Source organism: Larus michahellis, chromosome 12, assembly GCF_964199755.1.
Source record: "Larus michahellis chromosome 12, bLarMic1.1, whole genome shotgun sequence".
In the NCBI taxonomy this organism is placed as follows: domain Eukaryota; kingdom Metazoa; phylum Chordata; class Aves; order Charadriiformes; family Laridae; genus Larus; species Larus michahellis.
Genome location: NC_133907.1, coordinates 17,467,310 through 17,490,090, shown reverse-complemented (window position 1 = coordinate 17,490,090; position 22,781 = coordinate 17,467,310). Strand labels below are relative to the sequence as shown.

General features: G+C 46.6%; 3 protein-coding genes across 14 annotated transcripts in view; 1 reads left to right on the top strand and 2 right to left on the bottom strand.

Moving 5' to 3' along the window:
- Window positions 1–941: 941 nt before the first annotated feature.
- Window positions 942–15,375, bottom strand: NFS1 (NFS1 cysteine desulfurase). 2 transcript variants are annotated; one of them, XM_074604621.1, is made up of 13 exons: window positions 15,233–15,375; window positions 15,054–15,121; window positions 14,137–14,253; window positions 13,429–13,512; window positions 12,598–12,750; window positions 11,457–11,550; window positions 9,327–9,461; window positions 7,695–7,852; window positions 6,114–6,219; window positions 5,871–5,952; window positions 3,617–3,700; window positions 3,401–3,490; window positions 942–2,763 (listed from the first exon to the last, which is right to left on the bottom strand). In XM_074604621.1, exons 1-13 carry the CDS (start codon window positions 15,321–15,323, stop codon window positions 2,700–2,702), a joined length of 1,326 nt encoding a protein of 441 aa, XP_074460722.1. In that variant the 5' UTR covers window positions 15,324–15,375; the 3' UTR covers window positions 942–2,699. The 2 variants fall into 2 exon arrangements, with proteins under 2 accessions (XP_074460722.1, XP_074460721.1); XM_074604620.1 differs by having other exon boundaries at window positions 15,054–15,338.
- ROMO1 (reactive oxygen species modulator 1) lies at window positions 15,373–18,395 on the top strand. The gene is made up of 3 exons (XM_074604622.1): window positions 15,373–15,440; window positions 15,993–16,123; window positions 18,205–18,395. Exons 2-3 carry the CDS (start codon window positions 15,993–15,995, stop codon window positions 18,311–18,313), a joined length of 240 nt encoding a protein of 79 aa, XP_074460723.1. The 5' UTR covers window positions 15,373–15,440; the 3' UTR covers window positions 18,314–18,395.
- A 2,014-nt stretch (window positions 18,396–20,409) lies between these two features.
- RBM39 (RNA binding motif protein 39) overlaps window positions 20,410–22,781 on the bottom strand; it is a 31,051-nt gene continuing 28,679 nt past the window's right edge. For all 11 annotated transcript variants that reach the window (XR_012589561.1, XR_012589562.1, XM_074604610.1 and 8 more), the window contains 2 exons: window positions 21,501–21,579; window positions 20,410–21,405 (listed from right to left, as the gene is read on the bottom strand). Coding sequence is in view for 9 of the 11 variants with exons in the window: in XM_074604610.1 (XP_074460711.1) it covers window positions 21,305–21,405; window positions 21,501–21,579 (180 nt within the window). In the remaining 2 variants the exon portion in view is untranslated. The remainder of the gene's footprint in view (window positions 21,406–21,500; window positions 21,580–22,781) is intronic.

Here is a 22,781-nt window from a genome sequence, read left to right as displayed (position 1 = left end):
AACAAATCTGTTAGCTGACCCTCTTCCTCTCCGTCTCCTCAAGTCCAGAACAGGTAACTGTCTAGTTCTGAATTATTCTTCCTGAAGAAATATTTTTGTAGTTAGGTGATACGCTCTATCAGCATTTATAAACAATAAAATCCATCAAGCAGAATTTTTTTTGTGCCCCTTATGCATTACCTAACCATCTTGCACTACTGGAAGTTTATTTTATTCCTATTTGTCACATTGGTTCAATTTTTATGATATTTGTAAAATGGTGACACTAAATCCTGGCCTTCCTGGTATCCTCCCCTCGTATTATTAATTTAATGCCCTGCGGATGGCTTCAATTAGTCACCAAAAAAACCCCCCCACTCCTCCCTCACTTCTGAGGCAGTTACACTTGTAAATAAATAAATAAATAAAATTACTCCCCATACAAAAAACTCCCGTCCCAAAAAAATTTACTTCCCCATACAAAAAGCATTAACTGAATTCAGTGGTGTACAACTAGACATTCATGCCTGGCATTACTTCTTTCTAGGAAGGGGAAAAGTATCTCCACTATAACTTTTTCCTCATCTTGTCCTATAAGCATTTTCAAACAAACATTTGTTAAGACTGAGTTTTTACATGTAGAATTTATATTTTAAATCTTAGCACGTAAGAGGTGCTCAGAATCTTCGAGATTTAGGTCTCTCTCTTCTCAAAATAAACACAACTTAAGCTATTTGAGTTTTTTAAAAAAATCAGCTCAGATCAGGCACTGAGTCTGAGAAGAATGGCTCATCAAAAGTCAAACGTCAACTTGATGACAGAGAGAGCTTCTAACAGCATTCACAGAAACCTTAGATCATCTTTCTCTGTTCTCTAATGAAAGGCTGCAATTTAGCAACTTACTGATTGTGCTGCATAGTTCTGCCAGAAAGGTGGATCCAAAAAGACTGAAAGCAGCCAAGTTTAAGTCTTATCTATACTTTTATAACATCCATGAAACACAAAGAACAATTTCATAAACACATAGTTCTAAAACATGCTGGGAAAGTGTCGTCACATGCTTAATCCAGAAAACATACATGGCCCAAGGATAAAACATAGTACATAGAACACCTCTAAAACTTATTTATGCATATGGTTTTAAAAGTGTTTTGATGAAATACAAGGTGTCAGCCCTACGATATTAAACCTGCTAAAGCTAATAATTTCAAATAAAACAACAGAGGATTAGCTTTGCATTACCAACAACCACATCCGTTCTTGGGATCAAAAAAAACAGAACAAGCTTCTACAACACAACCCACCTTGTGAGACTTGGTTTCAGCTTTTATATTACATGGTTCACCCTCGAAGTAAATCCACCCAGAACTGAAGATATACTGTCTATAGAGTATATTAAATTCAGCAGCTAATACAGCATCCATCAATCAACAAAATAATTTGAGAGCTGTCTGCTTTTGCAACTGATACAAAGGCACTTCCTAAAAAGGGGTTAAGTTTCCTATTGGAAAGCTCGACAAAGGTACAAAAGGAGAAACACTGATACAAATTAGTCTCATCAAACCCTTTTTAAGAGACACTTCTCCCCAGCATTTGCAGGGAAGGGATTCCCATGTAAGTCTCTAGTCAGACAGAAGAACAGTCTGTCACCCAGTGAAAACTCCAGACACACATGTTCATATCTCCAGACAAAACATACAGCCCCGACTGGGCAAGACTCCCTAAGGCGATGGAAGCCAATGGCCCACAGGCAAACTCTTGAGTAACAGCTCCACAAGGGGAGAAAAAACAAAACAAAACAAAAACAAACCAACAAAAAATCCAGAGTGCATTAAGATATTGCACTTTATCTGTTCTCCCCACCACCCCTCACGTTCCTACTAAAGTGGTACTGCAACTGAAGCTGACATATTCTGCCTATCCCCCTCCCCAGTCATTCAAGTTTTCTTTCCTTGCTTAGAAAAAAATTCCACGGGAAAATAAAATGGAGGGGACAGCAAAGTGCATCGTCATTGTATCGAAAACTCTGTAACGCAGAAGGATGTTTTGGATTAATGCACATTGGTCTGTACCCGCATCACCCCAAAAAAAAAAAAAGATAAAACAAAGGAAAAAAGAGCCAAAAATACTGTTTCAGAAAAAAAAAATTGTTCTTAACTGCACATACAACTTAACTGTGAAGGCACGTAGCGACACTGAGGCATCCTTTTCCTCTAGAAATGCCAAGCTTCTTCCTATCTGAGAATTTCCTGAGAATTTCCCACAATACAATGCATTTGAGCAGCACAAAAGCAGCTGCTGTTGCAGGATGCCCATCTCAAACAGAAAGAGCCGGAGGCCTGGCAATAGGTCTGTGCAGCAAACAGAACAGCCACGCGGCAAGTTTTACACTGAGGAGCAACAACCTCTCACCGGGATTCCGCTGGCCCAGGAGTCACACTCTGATTTAATTTTCTTATTAGAAAATACATTTCCAAATAAACTATGTTTTAGCGTAAATTCCTGTGTATCGATATAAATGCAATGGGTGTTATATCGTCCTGCCCTTCTCCAGGATAAAGACTAGTTTCATTTTTGGCTTCTTAGACTTTGTGATCAGAAAGGGTAGTTTTCCAGTCAAATTGCAAGTGTCAAAACCCATAAGTGCTGTATTAATTTGTTCAGGAATGTACAGAAAATGCATTTCAATCCACATCTAGTCCATGAATAGTGATGTTTTCTCAGTGCTGAGTCCATTTAATGCTTTTGAGGTCAATTCCATCCTGCACCATTTCCCAGAGGGGGCTGTAAAGAAAGGAGACAAATGAGGGCTATCTAAAGTGCACAGGACAACATCAACAATAACCAAACAGACAATCTCATCATCTACACAAGAAATTAGGAGACACCTATCTACCTGTCTTCTCCTTCTGGAGGTCAGTGAGCTTCAGACGATCAGTCTTCAACTGTGTCCTCAGCCCAAAACACAAGAGCTGAGAGGGCAGGGGCTCCACCTCACTTCCTGCTCCCACTTTGGGCATTAAGTACTCGTGTCTCTTAGAGACTGAACCCTCTCATTTGATGCTGTCCAGATTAGTCAGGAGTCTTCCACGTTTCACCAAATCAAAACAACTTATCGATACATAAACACAGTAATGCCATCTCTGGCTTAGAAACTTCTCGGTACTGCCCTGTGTGCTTGCCCTGCTCATATTCTTTGTCAAGGCAAGGTCTGGGACAAGGCTTATCATCAGGTTTGTTTCCTTAAAAATTTGTCACTGCTGTTAAGATCAGGTCCACTACCCACTCTGGCAATACTGCTCGCTTACATACAGAGACACCACCAGATTTTTGAAGCAAACGATTACTTTCAACTAAATCCAACTCTTCAGATTCTTATCATGCCCAAGAAGTCTTTATGTTCAACAAGAAGATGGCTTACCTCATTTCTCTCAGCCTCTTAACATGCTGTATGCACTTCTGCACTGTATAATCCACTTCTTCTTCTGTAGTGAAACGGCCAATGCCAAATCTAAACCAAAAGAAAACCATTAAGGACTAGAATAATGTGCATATGGAGGGGTGGACCAAATCCACCACCTGCTCTCATCAGAAAAGAAAAATATTTGGAAGCATTAGGGAAGACCACTCCACGCACCTGATAGATGAGTGAGCCAAGTCTTCGTCTGTTCCGATCGCCCGCAAAACATAGGAAGGCTCCAGAGAAGCTGATGTGCAAGCACTGGGCAAAGGGAAGGCAGGCAAATGTCAAACTTTTGCTCACGTGCAGATGCTACGCTGAAGTAACACTTCACTAATCTCCTCCGACAAAGAACAAGTCACGGACAGACATTTCATGTTACTATGATTCTTTATAAGAACCCGTATCAGCTTCCCCAGCCTCTTTGGAACCAGTGAATACAAGCAAGAAGAGTGATATTTCTGCTGCTGAAGAAAAAGTATGGAAGGGGCAGGCGTTAAGGGGCCTGAAGGTAATAAATTAGGAGCATAAATTAAGAAGAGACAATACAGTAAGATGCAGGAATGCAGACTAAGAGGTAGCTGAAGTGAAGCCCATGAAAAATAGAAGACAAAGGAGCCAAGACAGAACTAACCAGAGAAGGTAGCACGCCAACAGGAAACACTAAAAAAGAAAAAAAGACATACAAGCTGCTGTCTGGCAGAACAAATCAATGAAAAACAGCGCGCACAGGGGAATCCAGAGCACGGTGATCTAGTTACAGTCATCAGCAGAGAACTTCCACCTTGAAGCAGCAGGCGAAACTGCTTACACGTTGTTGCAAGTTTTCACAGGCAGCAACACGCATCACAAATGGGAGAGCTATTTACGGCTCTCCTGCACAAAACTGAGCCTCAGAAGAGATTTTCAAATTACAGAAGCGTTCGGCTTCAGAGACAGTCATGTGGAGACTTTTCCTCCTGTTCGTAGTGCCAACATATTTCTAATTAAGATATGCTGACTGCTTTGTTCTCAAAGGTGAGGAAAGAAGGACATCTCCACACTCCATTAACTTCATCATAAGCAGCAAGTTTGTCTTAGTAACAGAAACGTTACTGATCACTCCCGTAGCGTCAAGAGAGCTCCATACAAGTGTATTCAATTTTCTTTCTGCTTTTGCATTAAACACAGGCACTATGAGCTAATTTAATTACGAGTAAAAAAACCGTGAAGTCCAGCCTCGCTACGTTCTAGTTACAATCTGCCGCTTGTGTGAAAACCTGCTGAAAGACAGAAGCTGCTCAAATGCTGGCAGCCTTCAGAATGAAAGCGTCACCAGCAATTACAAGTCAAGGCTACTCAGATCTCAGGTAAACAGTCTGCAAGGCTGGCAGGGAGGAATTTCCAGGTTGTTTTTTCTGGTTTTGATTGGTTTCTTTTGTGGTTTTTTTTGTTTTGTTTTTTTGTTTTTTGTTTTTTTGCTTTCAGGATGTGGATGAGTACATTTGACTTTCATTTGAAATGTGCCGCTTCAAAGAAACACCATCTTAGAATACAATCATAGAATCACCCAGGTTGGAAGGGACCTTTCAGATCATCGAGCCCAACCATCAACCCAACTCTGACAAAAACCACCACTAAACCATATCTCTAAGCACCACGTCTACCCGTCTTCTAAATACCTCCAGGGATGGCGACTCAACTGCTTCCCTGGGCAGCCTGTTCCAATGCTTAATAACCCTTTCAGTGTAAAATTTTTTCCTAATATCCAGTCTAAACCTCCCCTGGTGCAACTTGAGGCCATTTCCTCTTGTCCCATCGCCTGTTACCTGGGACAAGAGCCTGACCCCCCCTGGCTACCCCCTCCTTTCAGGGAGCTGTAGAGAGCAAGAAGGTCTCCCCTCAGCCTCCTTTCCTCCAGGCTGAACACCCCCAGCTCCCTCAGCCGCTCCTCAGCAGACTTGTGCTCCAGACCCCTCACCAGCTCCGCTGCCCTTCCCTGGACACACTCCAGCACCTCAAGCTCTTTTTTTGTAGTAGTTGGGCCTAAATTGTAGGAGCTTTTTTTGTAGTAGGGGCCTAGAACTGGACACAGCACTCGAGGTGGAATGCCAAGTACAGGGGGACGATCACGTCCCTAGTCCTGCTGGCCACACTGTTCCTGATACAGGCCAGGATGCTGTTGGCCGTCTTGGCCACCTGGGCACACCGCTGGCTCATATTCAGCCAGCAGTCGACCAACACCCCCAGGTCCTTTTCTGCCAGGCAGCTCTCCAGCCACTCTGCCCCAGGCTTGTAACACGGCATGGGGTTGTGACCTGAGTGCCAGGCCGACTCATTAAGCAAATATGCAAATACAGAGCAGAGGAGGCACTCCTTAGATTGTACCTCCATTAGCAGACGTTATTTTCTCTCCAAAATATACTGCTATCCTTCCACACATTCCACCTACCTTCCTGAAGACAGAGCCACGTCCTTCAGAGCCATCAGAAGACTTTCCCCTTCCACATATGCAAAAGATAAATTGATGCATCCTACATACAAATAAATGAAACAGGAAAAAAAAAAAAACAACTTCCATCAACCAAAATCTAGGGCAAATCCTATCCCACATGGCAGTACTTGCACAGCGTGGAGCTGAAGTGCATTATTTGGTCATTCAGTTCTAACGGGCTCAGGATTTTGCTAATGTTACCTGGATAGCGATGCTCTCTATCTCCATTCATAACCACGTCCGGAACTTCACTCATTATTTTTGTAACCAGTTGTTCTGCCAGTTGTGAGATTCGCTTATGGTCATACTTGCAAAGAAACCAGAAAAGAGACCAAAATAATAAACGACGTATAGTTTGCCCTCACTCAAACTGTTTTGTGTCACCAGCCATGAGCAGGCTGAAGAAGCCGGGTTTGGTTAGACTAGGGAAAGAACACATCTGAAACTTAAAAAGAAACCGTCAAACTGCCTACTCTAGAGACTCTTTTCAAAAAGAGAATTACCAGTTTGGTCCCAGCTAGCTCAGCTTTCAAAAATATTCCAAACCATACAGAAAGATCTATATATACAAGCTGCCAAATTGGTTTTCATAAAAGCCCCGAGTTCTTTGTGTTTAAAGACAAGTTAGATAATACATAAGATGATGCACTTTGCAACATAAGAAAGGGCATCTATTATGGTAAGTGCCCCTTATTTCCCTAGGTGCTTTTGAACTGTATGTAAAGACAAAGACTCGCAAATTGCTGTGAAATCAGCTTTTACAACATGTAACCTACACATCAAGAGCTGCCCGTGGGCAGTGTCTCGTTCTAGAATAAAACTGAGATCAGTTACACTAAAAAAGCAGCAGGGTACGGTATCTGCTCCAGTGCACAGGAATGGCCAGATGCACACGTGCAATTCACGCTCGTTTACATGCCTGAAAAAGCTTTAGGAGAAAGCAAGGCTATCTCAAATATTACTCGGCTTAGAAATGCCAAAGCTCTGCCAGGAGAGGAAGAGAATCCAGATCCGCGGCTGGCGCAGAATTCAGGCTCTGCAGGCTCTCCAGCCTCTACCAAGGCTTCTATAACCACCCAGCTCAGAAGGCGGATCTCTCTTCCCGGGAAGAAGCTTGATCCTATGGGTACAGATAACTGGCTCATGCATTCCACTGGCACGATAATAAAGGATTTTTACATTCCATCTGTAAGGAATGCATTGGTGCCCACAAATAGACACAGCAGCACACAAAGGCCTGGACACCAGACCCAGCAAATAAATATCCAAGCTAAGAAAAAAAAAAATACAGTTCTTAGTTGCAAAGCTGCAGTAAACTTGAACTTACGTACACTGAACAAGCGTGATAATGGACTATGAAGTCTTATTTTTTCCAATACACATTACATACACATGATTTATTCCATTCCAGAGATGCTGCAAATACATGTGCGCAGAATGGAGAGATGAGTACAAGCACCTAACACCATATTTCACTAGAACTGTAAACCTGTCATAGAAAACCATGATCCAAACCACTTCAAGAAAAAAAAAAAACAAAAAACCAAAACTTCAGAAAGCTGAAAATCAATTTCCAATTACCCAAAAACGTCCTTGAAGATCTCAAAACATTTACTTAATGTTATACCAGGAGAATCAAATTTAATTCAGGCACATGGACACAAAAACACCTAAGGAATCTAAGACCTAACTGGCTCCGTTATATTATTTCCTGGATAATTTCCTGTTATATTATTATGTCCTGGATATATATATCCAGGACAAATGTCTTCTCCCACATACCTCCATCTCTTGCTGTGCCACTTCACATGCTGCCCCCAGGCCCACCGCTAAAGGAGTGGGCACAGTCCCAGACCGCAGTCCTCTCTCCTGGCCTCCCCCGCTTTGCAGAGGTTCTAGCCTGACACGTGGGCGACGGCGAACATAGATAGCACCAACCCCTTGAAAACAAGGAAAGCGGTTTCAGTATACACCCATAGTTCTGAAACTATTAAAAGGGACTCCAAGGTCTGGAAACATTCCTTATTTCCACAGCAAACACGTATTTGGACACCTCACTGGAAAAAACCCACAGTGAACACATACAGAAACACAGTATTTTCTAGGAAATGGTGTTTGTTCCACCGTGCACGTTCCTCTTTGTTCACGCTCCCAGAGCTTCAGCCATGCGAGAAGCTCAGTTTCTCCCAGTATGCTTCAGCCGCCTAAGGAGTCAGCGCTCCCCTTACTTCTCACAACTCCTGCGCACAGCTGAAGTTCATCCCTTTGCACTGAAGTTTTTATGTGCAGATTCACTCATGTTCGCCTACTGAGTTCCAACTGGAAACTCTAGAAGAACTCCTTTCCCTGGATTACCAGGCCTGCACCAGTCCCAGGAGTCCTTTTCTCCCTTTCTTCTCATTAGGGAGACTCATCAGTGGCACCAATTTCCAACAGACAGATCAGATGAGCTAGTTTTGACAGCCAGTTAATTTCACTCTCTAGTCTCCTCTCCTAGAAACTGGATTTCCATGTCTTCATCTGCCTTGGCACACCTAACGAGTGACTGTCACCGGAGGAAGAATGGTTGCAACTTCTGGGCATAATAAGTTGTGAAAATTTATGTCTGTCACCTGCCCAAAGTTATTGGTTGGAAACTTAGTCATCATCCAGAGATATGTCTTCAGCTCTCAGAAGAAGAGAGAAGCAGCTCTCTCCTCTCAGAAGAGAGCTCATACAGAAAAAGATGACACGTTGAAAAAAATACTTTCATCTTTTGTTTCTGAATAGCGCATAGAATACAGCAAGCCTGGTTTCTGTCTTTCTACATCCAGTCTCACAAACTAAATGGACCGTGACAGTGATAACAGCTGAACTCCCAAACAGGATGCATGCATACTATTTGGAGTCAACTAGAAAATCCATAGCTGGATTTTAAACCCCATTCTGCAATGAAGAGGCACCAATGGGGCTGGGGGGAAGAAGCCATTGGAAGTGGAAGACAATGAAAATCACTAAGAATTTAAACTTTCCAGTTACCCTCTGATCTCCTCATTGCAAGTTACGCTTGGGTCTAAACTCTGCCCTATAACCCAGTAATTTCGTTTCAACCATTTCACCATCAATGCGGCTTTACACCAAGCAGACGACTCCCGAAAAGCCACTCCTAATGCTGCCACCATTATAAGATACTGTTTCTTCCTTCAGTGAAGCCACGTCACAACCCATCAGCGCTGAAGATCCACTTACTGCAGCTCTAAGTCTGGCTTACTCCAGACTCTGAATTACTGCAAAGTCAGTCCAATAACACTCTTAGAATAGTTTTCTACAGTTTAAGTAACAGTCACTATGACAAACAAGTTTGACTTAATACCTTGTGTAGTTACCTTAAAGTAGGCATGGAAACAACAATTCTCTAGAAAAGCACTTCAGTACCTTTGGGACCATAAATTTTATGGCCACTGATGCTCATTAGATCAATTTTCATGTCGTTGACATCCACAGGAATTTTACCGATTGCTTGTGCAGCATCGGTGTGGAAGAAAACCTTACGTGCGCGGCAAATCTCACCTGTAATAAAAACACAAGAGCAAACATCCCCGCATGATCTCATCTAATGGTTACAATTCCAAAAATGAACGTAAAGCATCAGTTCATAGCAGGGACCGTTCCTCAGGTGACAAAGGAAGAAATGGGTGCTGTCATGTTTCTTTTACAGTAAAGTGTCCAAAGCTGTGTGTAGGAGTTATCCTAGCTGATGCCTAGGTGGGCACGGGTTTAGGAGGTCAACAGGTAAGACTACAGGACATTTTTTCAGTTGAGAAGTTAAGAAGTCTTCTGCTGTTAAGAAGCCAGATTGTTTCCAGACCCACACCAACCAAGTTTAAGTAAAAACGGCTGCATGGGACATCCAAGTTTCCCCACAGGAATGACTCTACAGCAAGACAAAATAATATTTTTTTTTTTTCTTGATTTGTTTTCGTCTCAACACCAGCCCAGTACAAGCCAGCCTTACTTTCAAGTTTATACTTGCCAAGTATTTCTATGTCATTTCCTCTATTTTCCAAGATTTGCAACACTCAGCTTCAAAAATGTTCTCAGAACTGTCACTAGTCCTCACACAGGCTAATTACTCCCACTTGAAGCCTGTAATAAGTGTTTTTGCACCCAGACCTAAAATACACTAAGGAACAAAATAACGTGTAGCTCATGGGCAGTAAACTTGAAGTTTATTTATTTTTGTCATCAAAAAAACCTCATAACTCATCTTCCACAGAATCCGTGCCTAGCACAGTTGCATCCCAGACCTCTCCTTTGCGCAACGAGTCAGCATCACCTTTCACAGAAGTTGTCTGCCTGTGGTGTAGCAAGAACAGCATTGCTACTGCTAACATCAGGCCAAAAGCCTCACGCTATCAGAGCCTTAGGTTAACTCTGCACGTCCTGGCCTATTAGACCCGTTATCAAGGTGTAATGAGAACTTACTGTGGGAACCGGAGCTTGGTACTAGGTATCTCCGGTGTTTAAGTGCGAGACAACAGTGACAGCCTTGACAATACAAGCACAGGAGGAAAACAGAGTCCTTAGCCCTGTAAGCAACTCACTGATGGTCAACTGTTTGTCAATGAAGAAAGATAACCTTGAAGAACCTTGGGGAAAACACTGCTTTGAGCATAATAAAGAAAAATACAGCAGCTAAGCAAGAGGAAAATCAGCTGTGCAACAGGGTAAGTTGCCTGATACAGCCTGGGAAAACAACAACTCTCCAGAAGCATGCAGTATCAACTCCAGGGCAGAGGCTAAAGCCTAAAAGCTGTCTAAAAACTGAAACATCCTACAAAAGGACATCTTGGGTATGAAGGGAGCAGGGGGAGTGTTCTCTCACTGTCATGGGAAACGTTATCATGGAACCACTGTGGGTGGGATCCAAGGAGCTGCCTACGTGGGCCACCCGCTCTCCCTGCCTGCTCCGACAACCCCGCTTCTCCAGCTCTGCCTTCACCTACTCTGTCAAACTGCTTTGAGGTCCCTGTCCCTCCATTTGCCCGCTCAGAGCCTGGCTCACCCTCTCCCTGCCTCCTGTTACAGAAACCTGGCTCTTCACTGGCGCCTTCTGACACCCAAACCAATTTTTCATTACTATATATGACAACACTGGGGGAAAGTGGTGTCTACGTGTGGCGCTCACCATCCCCTCCCGCACCAAAATCTGCACGTTTCTCCTCCTAAACACTACAAGCGCTCCAAAAAACGTTACAGTATGTAAACTCAATTTGTCCAGTTATTCTGTGCAATTTTTTCACCCATCGTACAATTTGGAACGAAACTAGAACCACTGCAGCTGATCTGTGCTACAAGGCCATAATTGCTGAAATACTCACTGTAAAGTACTGAACTTTGTCCTCATTTCCCGTTTGAAAGAAGTTTTTATTTGGGACAGAATTATTTATTCCTTAACTATACTACACCTAATTTTTTGCATCAGCAGCGCTTGGCTATTAAAATATTAAGTTAAATGAAGCAGAAGTGGCATTAGCTGGCCTCTGGAAGCCACGGTGTACTTACCAATGTCATGAATTGGCTGCTTTACTCCTATTTCATTGTTCACACTCATTACAGAAACCAAACTTGTATCTGGCTGGAAGGCAGCCTCCAGCTCCTGGTGAAATATGCAAACAGACAGAAGTTGTGACTAACAGCAGATGCCTGTGCATACCTTCAACTTGCTAGCAGATCTTAACCAGCATCGGCCCCCTAACTGGTGCATTACCAGCAAACCCCTTGGGTTCTGACAAACAGCCCTGGCGAGGGCACTAATCCATGCGAACACGAAATTCCTGTAGGAAGAGGAGCGTGATCAATTGCATTTCTGCCTATCCTAACCCTGGTATGCGCCGTGCCACCTGACTTATTTAATCAAGTCAGTACAGGCTTTTGCTATGTCTCATACATTCCTCTGAACTATTTTCTTTAATGAATTCACCACCCACGCAACAGCTCGAGCCACATCTAGGCAAAGCGAGGTTGGCTATAAAGGAACTGCACTACGTACAAGAAAGCGTCATGCAAAGAAGAAAGAAGCCTGCCGGCAAAGTTCTCAGAGAACACGACTGACGCTTCTGCACCTGCAGGCCCGATCCCTCTACCCCACCACAGGCACACAACACCTCTCCAAGCCAGACGATGGGGCTAGAAATAAAACCGATGCCGTCCTGTATAACAGGACACAAACAATGAAATAAGCACACATATACGACTTCTAAATTCCAGGAGAGCAGCCAGCACACCCGGAAGGGTCGGTTCATGGCCAGCAATTGGAAGGGAGTATTGTAATTGCGTGTCTGATGCCTTGAGTAGCTCAGGTCATGAAATTCCACCACTAACCCCTGTATCAAAGCCAGATCCTAGTCATGTACTGGGCTCTCTATAGGATATGCAAGAGCTCCACCTGCATGGGAAGGAATGGCAGCAGGTGAAGAGCGGGATAAGACATCGATGTTTTGGTTGAGAAAAAGCGTAGAGCACCACACAGAACAGAAAATCCTTCTCCAACTGTGACAGAGATTTGACTGTGACTCTCATTCTACCTTGTGATATTTATCATCCTTTCCTCTTTATCGTCAAGAGCACAGGGTCCTCTTGAGCTTCCATTTGAAGCAAGAACCTCTTTTATTTTCATTTTTCTTTCTGTCAGTAAACAACATACCTTCAAATCTATGAGCCCATTTTTTTTAACAGGTAAATAGGTGACCCGAAAACCTTCTGCCTCCAAGGAACGGCAAGAATCCAACACGCACTTGTGCTCTGTTTGTGTAGTAATGATATGCTTTTTTCTGGATTTATAGAACCGTGCAACACCCTGTCAGGCACAAGCCACGAACAAAAAAAACTTGTTGTTAGACCACTGAAAAAAGCAAGCTTTACACAAAACGATCAGAAACAAGAAATTACTATTCACGTATAATTCATTTGGATCTTCCCTGTTTGCCCCAAAGTCATGAATCTAAAAGGTACGGACATGTAATTCACACTACATATTTCCACTAGTACTCATTTTTCAAAGCATCTCACTTTTCAAAAAGTCTGTGAAAATGTTAACTGATGTAAGTTCTAGACACTATTAACAGAAATACTTTTTAAAAAACATTTGCAATGCAGTCATATACAATGAGAAGCCTGAATAACCACATACTAAAGGTTAAAACACTGCCTAATCTTAATCAGAAAAAAGTCTGTAATCAGCATCTCCATTGTATTTCGTGATACAAATTTCAATTACGCAAGCAGAAGGATTGTATTTGGTGCATGTAAGACAAACATTGACTATTATATTCTGTCCTCAAAACCATGTCCTGGGCACCAAAACATCCCAGGATTTTCCCCATGTATGTAGCAGAACACCACAAAGGGTAAATCCAGGAATGCAAATATTTGCTAACTAAGCCAACACATTAACATTAAAACTGTTGAAAGATGCATATGGTTCTTAAGAGCATAATTTTAACATAACAAATAATAACCAGCATAAACCTTTTACCTTAATTGCCATATTATTTGATTCTGTTGCACCACTGGTAAATATAATTTCCCTTGAATCAGCTCCTATTAAATCTGCAACTTGCTGTTTGAAAAGAAACACAGATTTGATTTGTTAAGATGAAATACAATGAATTCACCATAGCAAAACACCTGCAAATTGTTTTCAAGAATACCCCCTTGAGCTTTGAAGGAGTTACAGCTAGTATCTAACAAAGTTATGCTACAGGCACAATAGTCTAAATATCTGCTTCAACACAAAAAGCATAAGGAATTCATAGTCATTAGCAGCAGTGATATTACGCATTAGCCTGTCATAAAAGAACATAAAAGTTAAAAGACAAAACCCCAGTACATATTACTTAAAAAAAAATAATGACAAAGACACATACCTAAGATTAGGAGAATGATAAAATATGAAGTTAGCCCAATTACTGCAGCATCACGCTTGTGACCTCAGGAAACCAAAAATCCTGAGGCACCTTTGCCTAAAGTATTGGTTTCTGCCATTTCAGTTGCTCTAATCTCACTATTTTTTCTTGCAATATTCTTGCAATAAATCTGTTAAGCAAAGAGAGCGCTGCTAAATCCACCCCACAGAGAACTGACTAACTCCAAGAGTTTTTATCACTGCTTTTGATTTTCTCTTGACACTGAATTTCCTCGCCGGCGGGAAAACCACCGCGACTGCAGCAAGCCAGAGACTCACCCGCCTTGCCTTCTCCATGGCGGCCTCGCTCTCCCAGCCGTAGGCGTGGGTCCTGGAGTGGGGGTTGCCGTAGTAGGCTGTCAGGTACGGGAGCATGCTGTCCAGGACTCTGGGATCCTGCGGGATACAAACCCGTCCCTCGAGAAACAGAGAAGGAAAAGCACCTCTGCCCCTTCTACGCACCCCGCCCTCCCTCTGCCCCGGCATTAGCAGCGCTTCTGCTGCACTGTCCGTTTCGCTCAGGCCAGATCTCAGAAACTTGAGGTTACTGCATGTTATATACAACGTGGCCTCCGGCAAACACGAGCCTCCAGCAATTCTGTTCTGTGCCCTCACACGTAACCTCAATCTGCATCGAGACGATCACAGAAGAATGGGATTTTCTGAGCAGAAGAAACATAAGGTCTCAAAAAAAAAAAAAAAATCAGAAAAAAATTACACGGGCGAGCACTCTGCTGAAATCATTTTCTCGCTGCCCTGTCCCCGCAGCTGAGGGCAGCCCTGGGGCGGCTCCGCCAGCCTGCAGCACACCCGCGGAACGCGGAGGGGGGCACCGAGCCCCTGCGCAGCCCGGGGCGCGCCCGGAGACGCGGCGGCGGGGGCGAGAGTGCCCGAGCTGGAGGCCTGTCGGGGGACGGCCGCTGCCCCCCGCGGCGCCGGGAACAGCCCTTGTCGCCGCTGCTCACAGTCAACGACGCCGCTTTATCCAGGGCCGCCCCCGGGGGCGCGGGGAGAGCCTGAAACTCGGAAACGCGCCAGCGCTCCAGAGCACAGAAACGAAGTTTGTTTCTCCCCTTCCCCCTGTTCTTTCGGGGGCGACCCACGGAGGCGGGGCGGGGGCAGCGGCCGCCGGGGCAGCCGGCGGGAAGAGGCCGGGGACAGACGGCAGCCCCCGCGCGGCCCGGCCCGGCGCTTACCAGCGGGGTGGTGGCCTGGACGTCCATGTAGAGCGGCCGCAGGGCGCCGCCTCCATCGCCGCTTCGCCCTGCGGGGAGGGAGGGGGAGGACGAGACGCCGTCAGGCGCCCGCGACAGCGGCGAGACCGCGCTCCGCCGGCCAGCCCCCGCCCCGGCTCCGCGCCCCCCCGCCGCCTTACCCTGTCCCTCTGCCGGTGCCGGTGCGGCCACCGAGAGCCGCCGGGGGGCGGGGGCCGCCCGCAAGGCCGCCAGGCGCCGCCACAGCAGCATGGCCGCGGCGTGGGGCGGGACGGCTGTACGACGCTTCCGGCTACGTCACGGCGTGCGCCGGAAGCGGAGGCCGAAGCAGGCAGTGGCGGAGGGCGCGGCGCGGCCGGGGCGAGCGAGGTGCGGGGACGGGGCGGCGGTTGTCCTGCGTCCCGCCCGGAGGGACCGGGGTCCGCGGCGGGGCCGAAGCACCTGTGAGGCGAGGCCGGGCGGGAGGTGGCGGCCGCCCCTCCCGGGGGAACTGCCGGGGCGATCTGCGGCCTCAAGCTCGCCTCGGCCTGCGGCCGCCGAAGGGCGGATTCGCTGTGCCGCTCCTCTGCCTGCGGGGCCGGTGGCAGGCCGGGAGATCGGCCCCGGCGGCGGAGGCTTTGCGAGGCGGCGCCGAGCGCTGCTGGTCGGCAGCCGGAGAGCAGAGGGAGGTCCTGAGACACAGCGGCGCTCACAGGGGCTTGCTGAGGGCGAAGCGGGACGGCCGTCAGGGCACTGGCATTCCCTCGCTGTCTTTTCCTACTTGGCAGGCGAAGAAACGAGTCTGGAAGCCTGTAAAGCCTCTGGTGCAACGCTTATGAGAGGCACTGAAACGTGTGGGCCTGCTCTCTAGCCCAGTTTGGTTATGGAAGTGTGTTAGGCAAAGCAGTAAATCTGTGCTTTCTTTTGTGCTTTCTTTTCTAGATGCCTGTGACCGTGGGCCCATACGGGCAATCGCAGCCCAGCTGCTTTGACAGAGTAAAGATGGGTTTCATGATGGGCTTTGCAGTGGGCATGGCTGCAGGAGCGCTTTTCGGCACGTTTTCCTGCCTCAGGTATGCCAAGGAAATGGTTTCCGTGGACAGGTTGTGACAGAGCGATAGCCAGAGAGAAATTCTTCTCCTCTGGGACCGGGAAGGGAGGTGCAGGTCTGGCCCTGTGTTGCCACGTAGGTGGGACTTTCCCGGTGCCTTAGAATTAGCTGCAGTTCCAGACCCTGCTGCCAGCCCCGGCCTGAAATGGGAAAGGCGGCTGTCACCTCTGGGTCGCAGGTTCACAGACCTTTTCCTGCTGCTTGTAAGGGAGGTTGTATTGGGAAGCTGAGGCTGTGGAAGATAGAGTCGTAGAATCTTCATGGTTGGAAAGGACCTTGGAGATCATCGAGTCCAACCAAACAACCTACAGTCTCTGCTGCTAGAGCACGCCCTGAAGTGCCACATCTAGACATTTCTTAAACACCTCTAGGGATGGTGACTCCACCACCTCCCTGGGCAGGCTGTGCCAGCGCCTGACCACTCTTGCAGTAAAGTAATTCTTCCTAATATCTAATCTAAACCTCCCCTGCCGCAGCTTCAGACCATTTCCTCTGGTCCTGTCATTATTCACTTGGGAGATCAGCTCCAGGAGGAGCTGGATGAATTGTCTGTGCAGATGCATGTGCAGCGCCCTCCTCGCTCTAAAGCTTCCCAAGGTACTCTGCAGGCTCTCCTGTACGTGCACCGGGGTTGCTCTGCGTGTCCCATCCCCCTGCACAGAGCCAATTACCATACGGACCCCGAGGCTTAATTGCGAGAGCGCAGGCAGAGCTGTGGCTGGCACCGGCACAATCCCATTGTGAATCAGAGAGGACAATATTCCACGTTGCCCCAGCACGGAAACAAACAGCACTTGCAGCTCCATGTGAGCTCTCGCGCTGCTCACTGACTGGTTTTGGCACACATCGTCCATGAAAAGGAATTACTTGAAATAAGCTCTTCCGTATTTTGCAGAACTTTTTCTGCGTGAGGTTTTTTTCATCTGTGATTAAACACAGGCAATTATTTGGTAGTGAGCCCAATAATGAATTTGGTAGTGAGGAGGAAAAGGCACAAAGTCCAACCTGACAGAGTTTTAAAAGTTTTCTGATCTCTCTCAGATCACAGAATCACAGAACATCTTCAGTTGGAAGGGACCGTTAAAGCCCACCCAGTGCCACCCCCATGCCAGTGGGACACCTCCCACCAGCCCAGGTTGCTCCAAGCCCCTTCCAACCTGGCCTTGAACCCCTCCAGGGATGGGGCAGATCCTGGAGAGTTTTGAAAGCGGTACAATGATAGCAGAAAATACGGATTTTGTGTATTTAGAAGAAGCGGTAACAGTGGTTCTGTCATACCTGAGTAACAGCTACGTTTACTTCTGCCGTACCATTTTTGAGGGAAAATCTCCATGTTTTAAAAATCAAGTGCATGAAATTCCTTAGACCCGACAGTCACTGCAGTGCTTAAAAGCCAAATATTACGAGAGCTTTCTGAATAAGAACAATTCTTTTTGCTGTGGTCCGACTTCAAGTAAATGTGACCTGGAGAACAGAAACGCCTCTGGACACTTCCAGGCCTTCCAAGTTTCTCTCGTATTAAAAATATGGCATCAGAGGGAAATAGGAAGTTAGTTTACAGCATGGTTTTAAGTTGGTGGCATTAAAAATACTGCCACTGTGGCCAGATGGGATGGTAATGCAACAGCTCAGACCCTTTTTATTGTCTGGCAAGTCAAATACTTGGACAACACAACTTTTTTTTTTCTCCGAATTAAAGGTATTTGGAGCACCAGCAGGTAAAGCCATTCCTGCCGGCGGCATGTCAGGAGGGCACAGTCAGCTGGTACCGCTGCAGGAAAACATATACGTGGGCCATGGGCGAGGGTCGCTCAAGTGCCCCGAAGAGAAGCTCCGGTTTTGTTGGCAGTAGCTCAGGCACAGGGCACCGCAGCCCGGCTCCTTGTGGAGGCAGGAGGTATTTTAAATTCAGACTGAAGAGGTGTTGGATTTGGGCACTCGGGCAACCGCCAGCTGGTTGTATCAGACATTTTCTGATGCGTGTCTGTCACCCGTCAGGCTTCAGCACTTACGTAATTCCTGTATTTTTTTTCTTTATCTCAGGATTGGCATGAGAGGACGAGAGCTGATGGGTGGCGTTGGCAAAACGATGATGCAAAGCGGTGGGACGTTTGGGACATTCATGGCTATTGGTATGGGGATCCGCTGCTAACCTGGAGCTTGGGTTTTATCCCAGAGTGCCCCGTCCAGCCGTTCCTCCTCTGTACCATAATAAAGGCTTTAGATACCCAGAAGTGAGAGCTCTTCATGAAACGGCGAAGCACCACCCTCCTTGCTCTGCTGATTGTAAACATGCGCTTTACCCAATTTCTCCTTTCCTCCCACGACAATGAGAATTAATAATCCTTTGTACTACATGACCGTTCCTCTTTCACAGGCGTTACGTACAGCACACATGTTTCTCCCTTTGGTACTTGGGCGGCTCACGTTCCTGATGTGTTGACGTGGAGCCGCTCCACTGTACTCGTGCATCCCTGAGCCTGGGAGTCTCTGTGGCTAATTCACATCTAACTATCGAACTTCTCTCCTCTTGCAAAATCAGGTGGGTTGAAGCTGGCCCTGTTTCTGAGTTCTGGGTAGTTTGGGGCAAACGCCCTCACAGAGAGCAAGGGACCCCAGGACTTCGGCAAGTCCTCCTGCGGCTGAGGGCAAGCTGTAGCAGCTGGGTCCCCTTCTTCCAGCCAGCCTGGCAGCACGCGGGCGCAGCAAGCAGTCCGGGAGGAGCACAGAACAGTCAGCCACGCTACTAGAGCTGGAAAATGGAAAACTGCTCCTGTCACGTGACAGCTAATGGTATTTTGTGATGAGTGACAAAGGTGATTTCAACGCCAGAGGGGGGAGATGTGACTTCCCCGTCAGGCCTTGAGCAATGCCTTTCCTAGAGCCCTCCCCGCAGGATGAGCTGTGCTGCAGCCACTGCGTTCTCTACGCTGCCTCCTCCCCGCTTCTGAAGGGAGCAGTCTTACCGCCGGTCCGGAGACGGGAAGGGCAGAGCAGTGGTTGTGGCTGCCTCAGTGGTTTTTTTCATTCCCTTGGCCAGGGAAGGGGGCTTCCCCTGGAGGAGTTGCGCTACCAGACATGGTCTTTTCCTACAATCTGCCTTAACAGGCGTTACAAGGTGCTCAAAGCTTCCCGGGGAGAACAGGGGATGGCTCCCTGCGCCTCCCGCTGTGGTACTGCCTACAGCCAAACTAGGAAACACTTAGTGCTGCCGTTGCCTCCCATTTGCCTTTTATAACAAAGCTTATGTTCGCTCCTCCTTTGTTCCTGCGTAAGGATAGGACAGCGTAGCCGCAGCAGCACCCGGACGCGTGCCTATACAGCCCTTACCTGGTAAAGTGCTGTTTCCCCAGCTTTTAAAGGAGAAACATGAATCTGCCACTAGAAGCCTGCTCTCTGCTGTCACGCAGCTCAGTAACCTGAGAGAAACCGCCGGCGACAGCCCTGTCGGGCAGCACAGCTACTCGGGAACAGCTGCAGTTTTACACCAGCTGGTACCAGTGGATTAATACTGGCAACTAAAAAAATAAGGTCAAACAAAACTAGAGAGCAGCTTCGCTTGGCTTTCTCCAGCTGTGGCGTGTACTCCCAGGACACTCTCCAGTAGGCTATTCCTAGCTCCTCCCCACATTTGCCCTTGCACGACCTCGTTGCCCAGTCCATGCCTTCCCGGATTGCTGGACAGCCTCTTGCAACGCTGCAGCCGGAGCTGCACGCACCCTCAACAGCGGCATCGGAGGCCAGGCCATCACCACCTCCTGTCCCAGAGCACGGGCAGCACCCCTGCCCAGCCCACTGTCACCCCCCCGGGGTGGAACTTCAGTCAAACACAGCTTTTACTAGCCAGCGGTTAAAAATGACGGGAAAGGGGTGCGAATGGCCGTCAACTTGGGCAGGCTTCCCCACAGAAACCAGCCTAAAAGCCAACATAAATCACTGCCACATCCCCACAATTTACAACCCTTTGTGAGCAAATGGGGGCGGAGGCGGGCAGGGGGGATGTCATCTCCGGAATGAATCTGCTGCAGGCCTGAGAAAGGACAAGAGCTGCCCCCTGCCCGGGCCCGTACAGCAACCCCGGCTGCAGAACACCGAGGGGTCAAAGCAGCAGGAACCAGCGCCCGCGTTTTCTCCTGGAGGAGCCCCGTTCCTAACATCCACCACTCCAAAGCCGCCATCGCCCACCCCCCGTCCAACACAGACTGCTTCGCCCACAGCAGGAGAGCAGAGAAATAAAGATTCATGAAGGCCTTTTTAAGAGAATTTTATTTGAGTGGTTCTTACAAAGATTGTTGCAATATGAAAGTCTTTGATAGAAATATCAAGCTGTCTTGTCAAACACACTGAAGTAACCCAAAAATATATTTCAGAGCTCACAGAGCTTAAAAAGAGCAAAGATTATATGCAACCAGAACAAAACACGTTTCTGTATTTCCTCCCGATTTTCAGACTCGGCTGAAATCCTTCAACTGTGCCACACTGCGTACATAGAAACCTATCCGGAAATGCAGAGATCGTTTTGTTTGGAAACTTAGACACACCTCACACAGTATTTACAAAGAAACTTTTACAGATACATTAATCAAAAGTTACCATCAAGAAATAAAACCCTTCAATCTTTCTATTCTTACCAATTATTCAGCACAAAGCAAGCTGAGTGGCCGTCTAGTCATCTTTCAGTAGCCTGTTGAGTTTTCCATTTATACAAAACACTAAATATGTCCCTTCATAAAGTCTATCTCTGATCTCAACCTTTCGCAGATCACCTACATTTAGTGAAATGTAAGATGCAATCGCTGCATTAAAAGAAAGGCTCGTGAAACATTAAAAATGTCTTTATGTCCCATCTGCCTTTTACAGAGAACTTGTTTTCTATGAGCTACTTCTCAGTTCCTACAGATCACCTTAGTAAATGTACAAGAATTACAAGGCAGAACAAGAAGTCAACAGCTTTGTATACAGTGGAAATGCTAGTTAGGGAGAATGAACACACTGCATTTCTGCTTACTTCATTTTATTTTTAAAGGTAGCAGGAAGTGTACACAAAATGACATTAAGTCCTTTCCTTTAGTTTTATCTAAATAAAAGATAACTCAATCTTCCTCCAAAAAATAACTATGTACAAAACTGACTAAATCCATCTTCATCGTCGAACAGGAACCAGTAGCTGGGTTGCAGTCATAGAATCTGGGAAAAGGCTATGGTATGTTGGAAGAGGTACATACGCTGCTGTAATCATTTTACCTAATCAGAAGATTTAGAAAAAAAAAATAAAATCAGTACTTGGTCATTTCTGCAATTTATGAATAAATGCAGGTCTCCACACAAAATCCACTCACCTGCGAACCACCGCCCGTGCAACGCATTTACAGCTGCAATGGCAGCAGCAATTGAAGGACATTTGACGTACACGTTGCCCTGTAATACACAAGCGTTACAGTCCGTGAGAAGCCTGAGAAACGTCCATCGTCACAAGACAGCTCCTCGGCGCGGCCGGGACTGAGGCAAACCTGCCTCGCTGTGTTCCTGCTGGTACCAACCGGTAACGCAGAACGAGCACGAGAGAAACGCAGTGGACAGCTTTTTACTGACGTGCATGACCGTACTGTCACAGTTATATCTTAGCACGAAACTTTTCTAAATAGGATTCTGCAAAACAGACCAAATGTGAGCTTGATTTGAAATCAACAAGTAACAGATTTCTTACTTGCTCGTGATAACCCTTCAAATTAGTTACCTAATGGCTCCCAATGACAAAGCTCACGTGAGACAACGGCGCAGGGAGTTCAGCCGCGCCTGCTGCAGGCTACCCCATCAACGTCGGCAAATCACCAACTTTAACCACAAATGCTGAACTAGGTACGCCAGGGCAGTCTGCTGTCCAAAGGGATGAAGCATCCCCATCGCCAGGGGCAGGAAGGACGTCCAGCACTTTCAGATGACTGGTACCATGAAAATTCTCCTACGTGAACTTCAGCAATTGTCTGTGTCTGTCTTCACTTGAGCAAGGACTGAGAAGGGGAAAACCCCACCACGGGAGGGCAGGAAGAGCCCAAGATGATCTCTAGCATGAATGACAGACTAGTCTTTAACTTTGCTGGAGATACCTCCAGTTTTCTACCTGCAAATTAAGCACTAAACCAGCCTAATCTAGAGTACTGCAACGTTCACATTCAACCGCTGCAAGACATACGGACACCCACAGTGACGTCTATGCATTTTTCTGGCTGCCTGCTTAAAAATAGAATACCACCAGTAATTCTCGAACCAGATCAGATTCTAGCAGAAAGAGGTTGCACAGGCAAAGAACATATTAGGAAGCAGAACCCAGCCTTCCCTTTAGCAGCCTTTGCCAGCCTCTACTGACTCTTCCCACTGTGATTTGGCTCATTCCTCAGGGGGAGACTTGAAGTCAGGGGCTGAAGGTCACAGCACTGAGCAATTAACACACACAGTTCTGTTCCCAGCCTGCCCCGGCACAGGCACCCAAGCTGCTTGTCCTGAAATGAGATACAGCCACGTAAGGCTTTGGTTTTCCTTAACGCATCACAGTGCGGCCTGCTGCGGTACACGAGACCATGCGTTCAGTTGGGACTTTTCACCCACAACAAATCCCATCT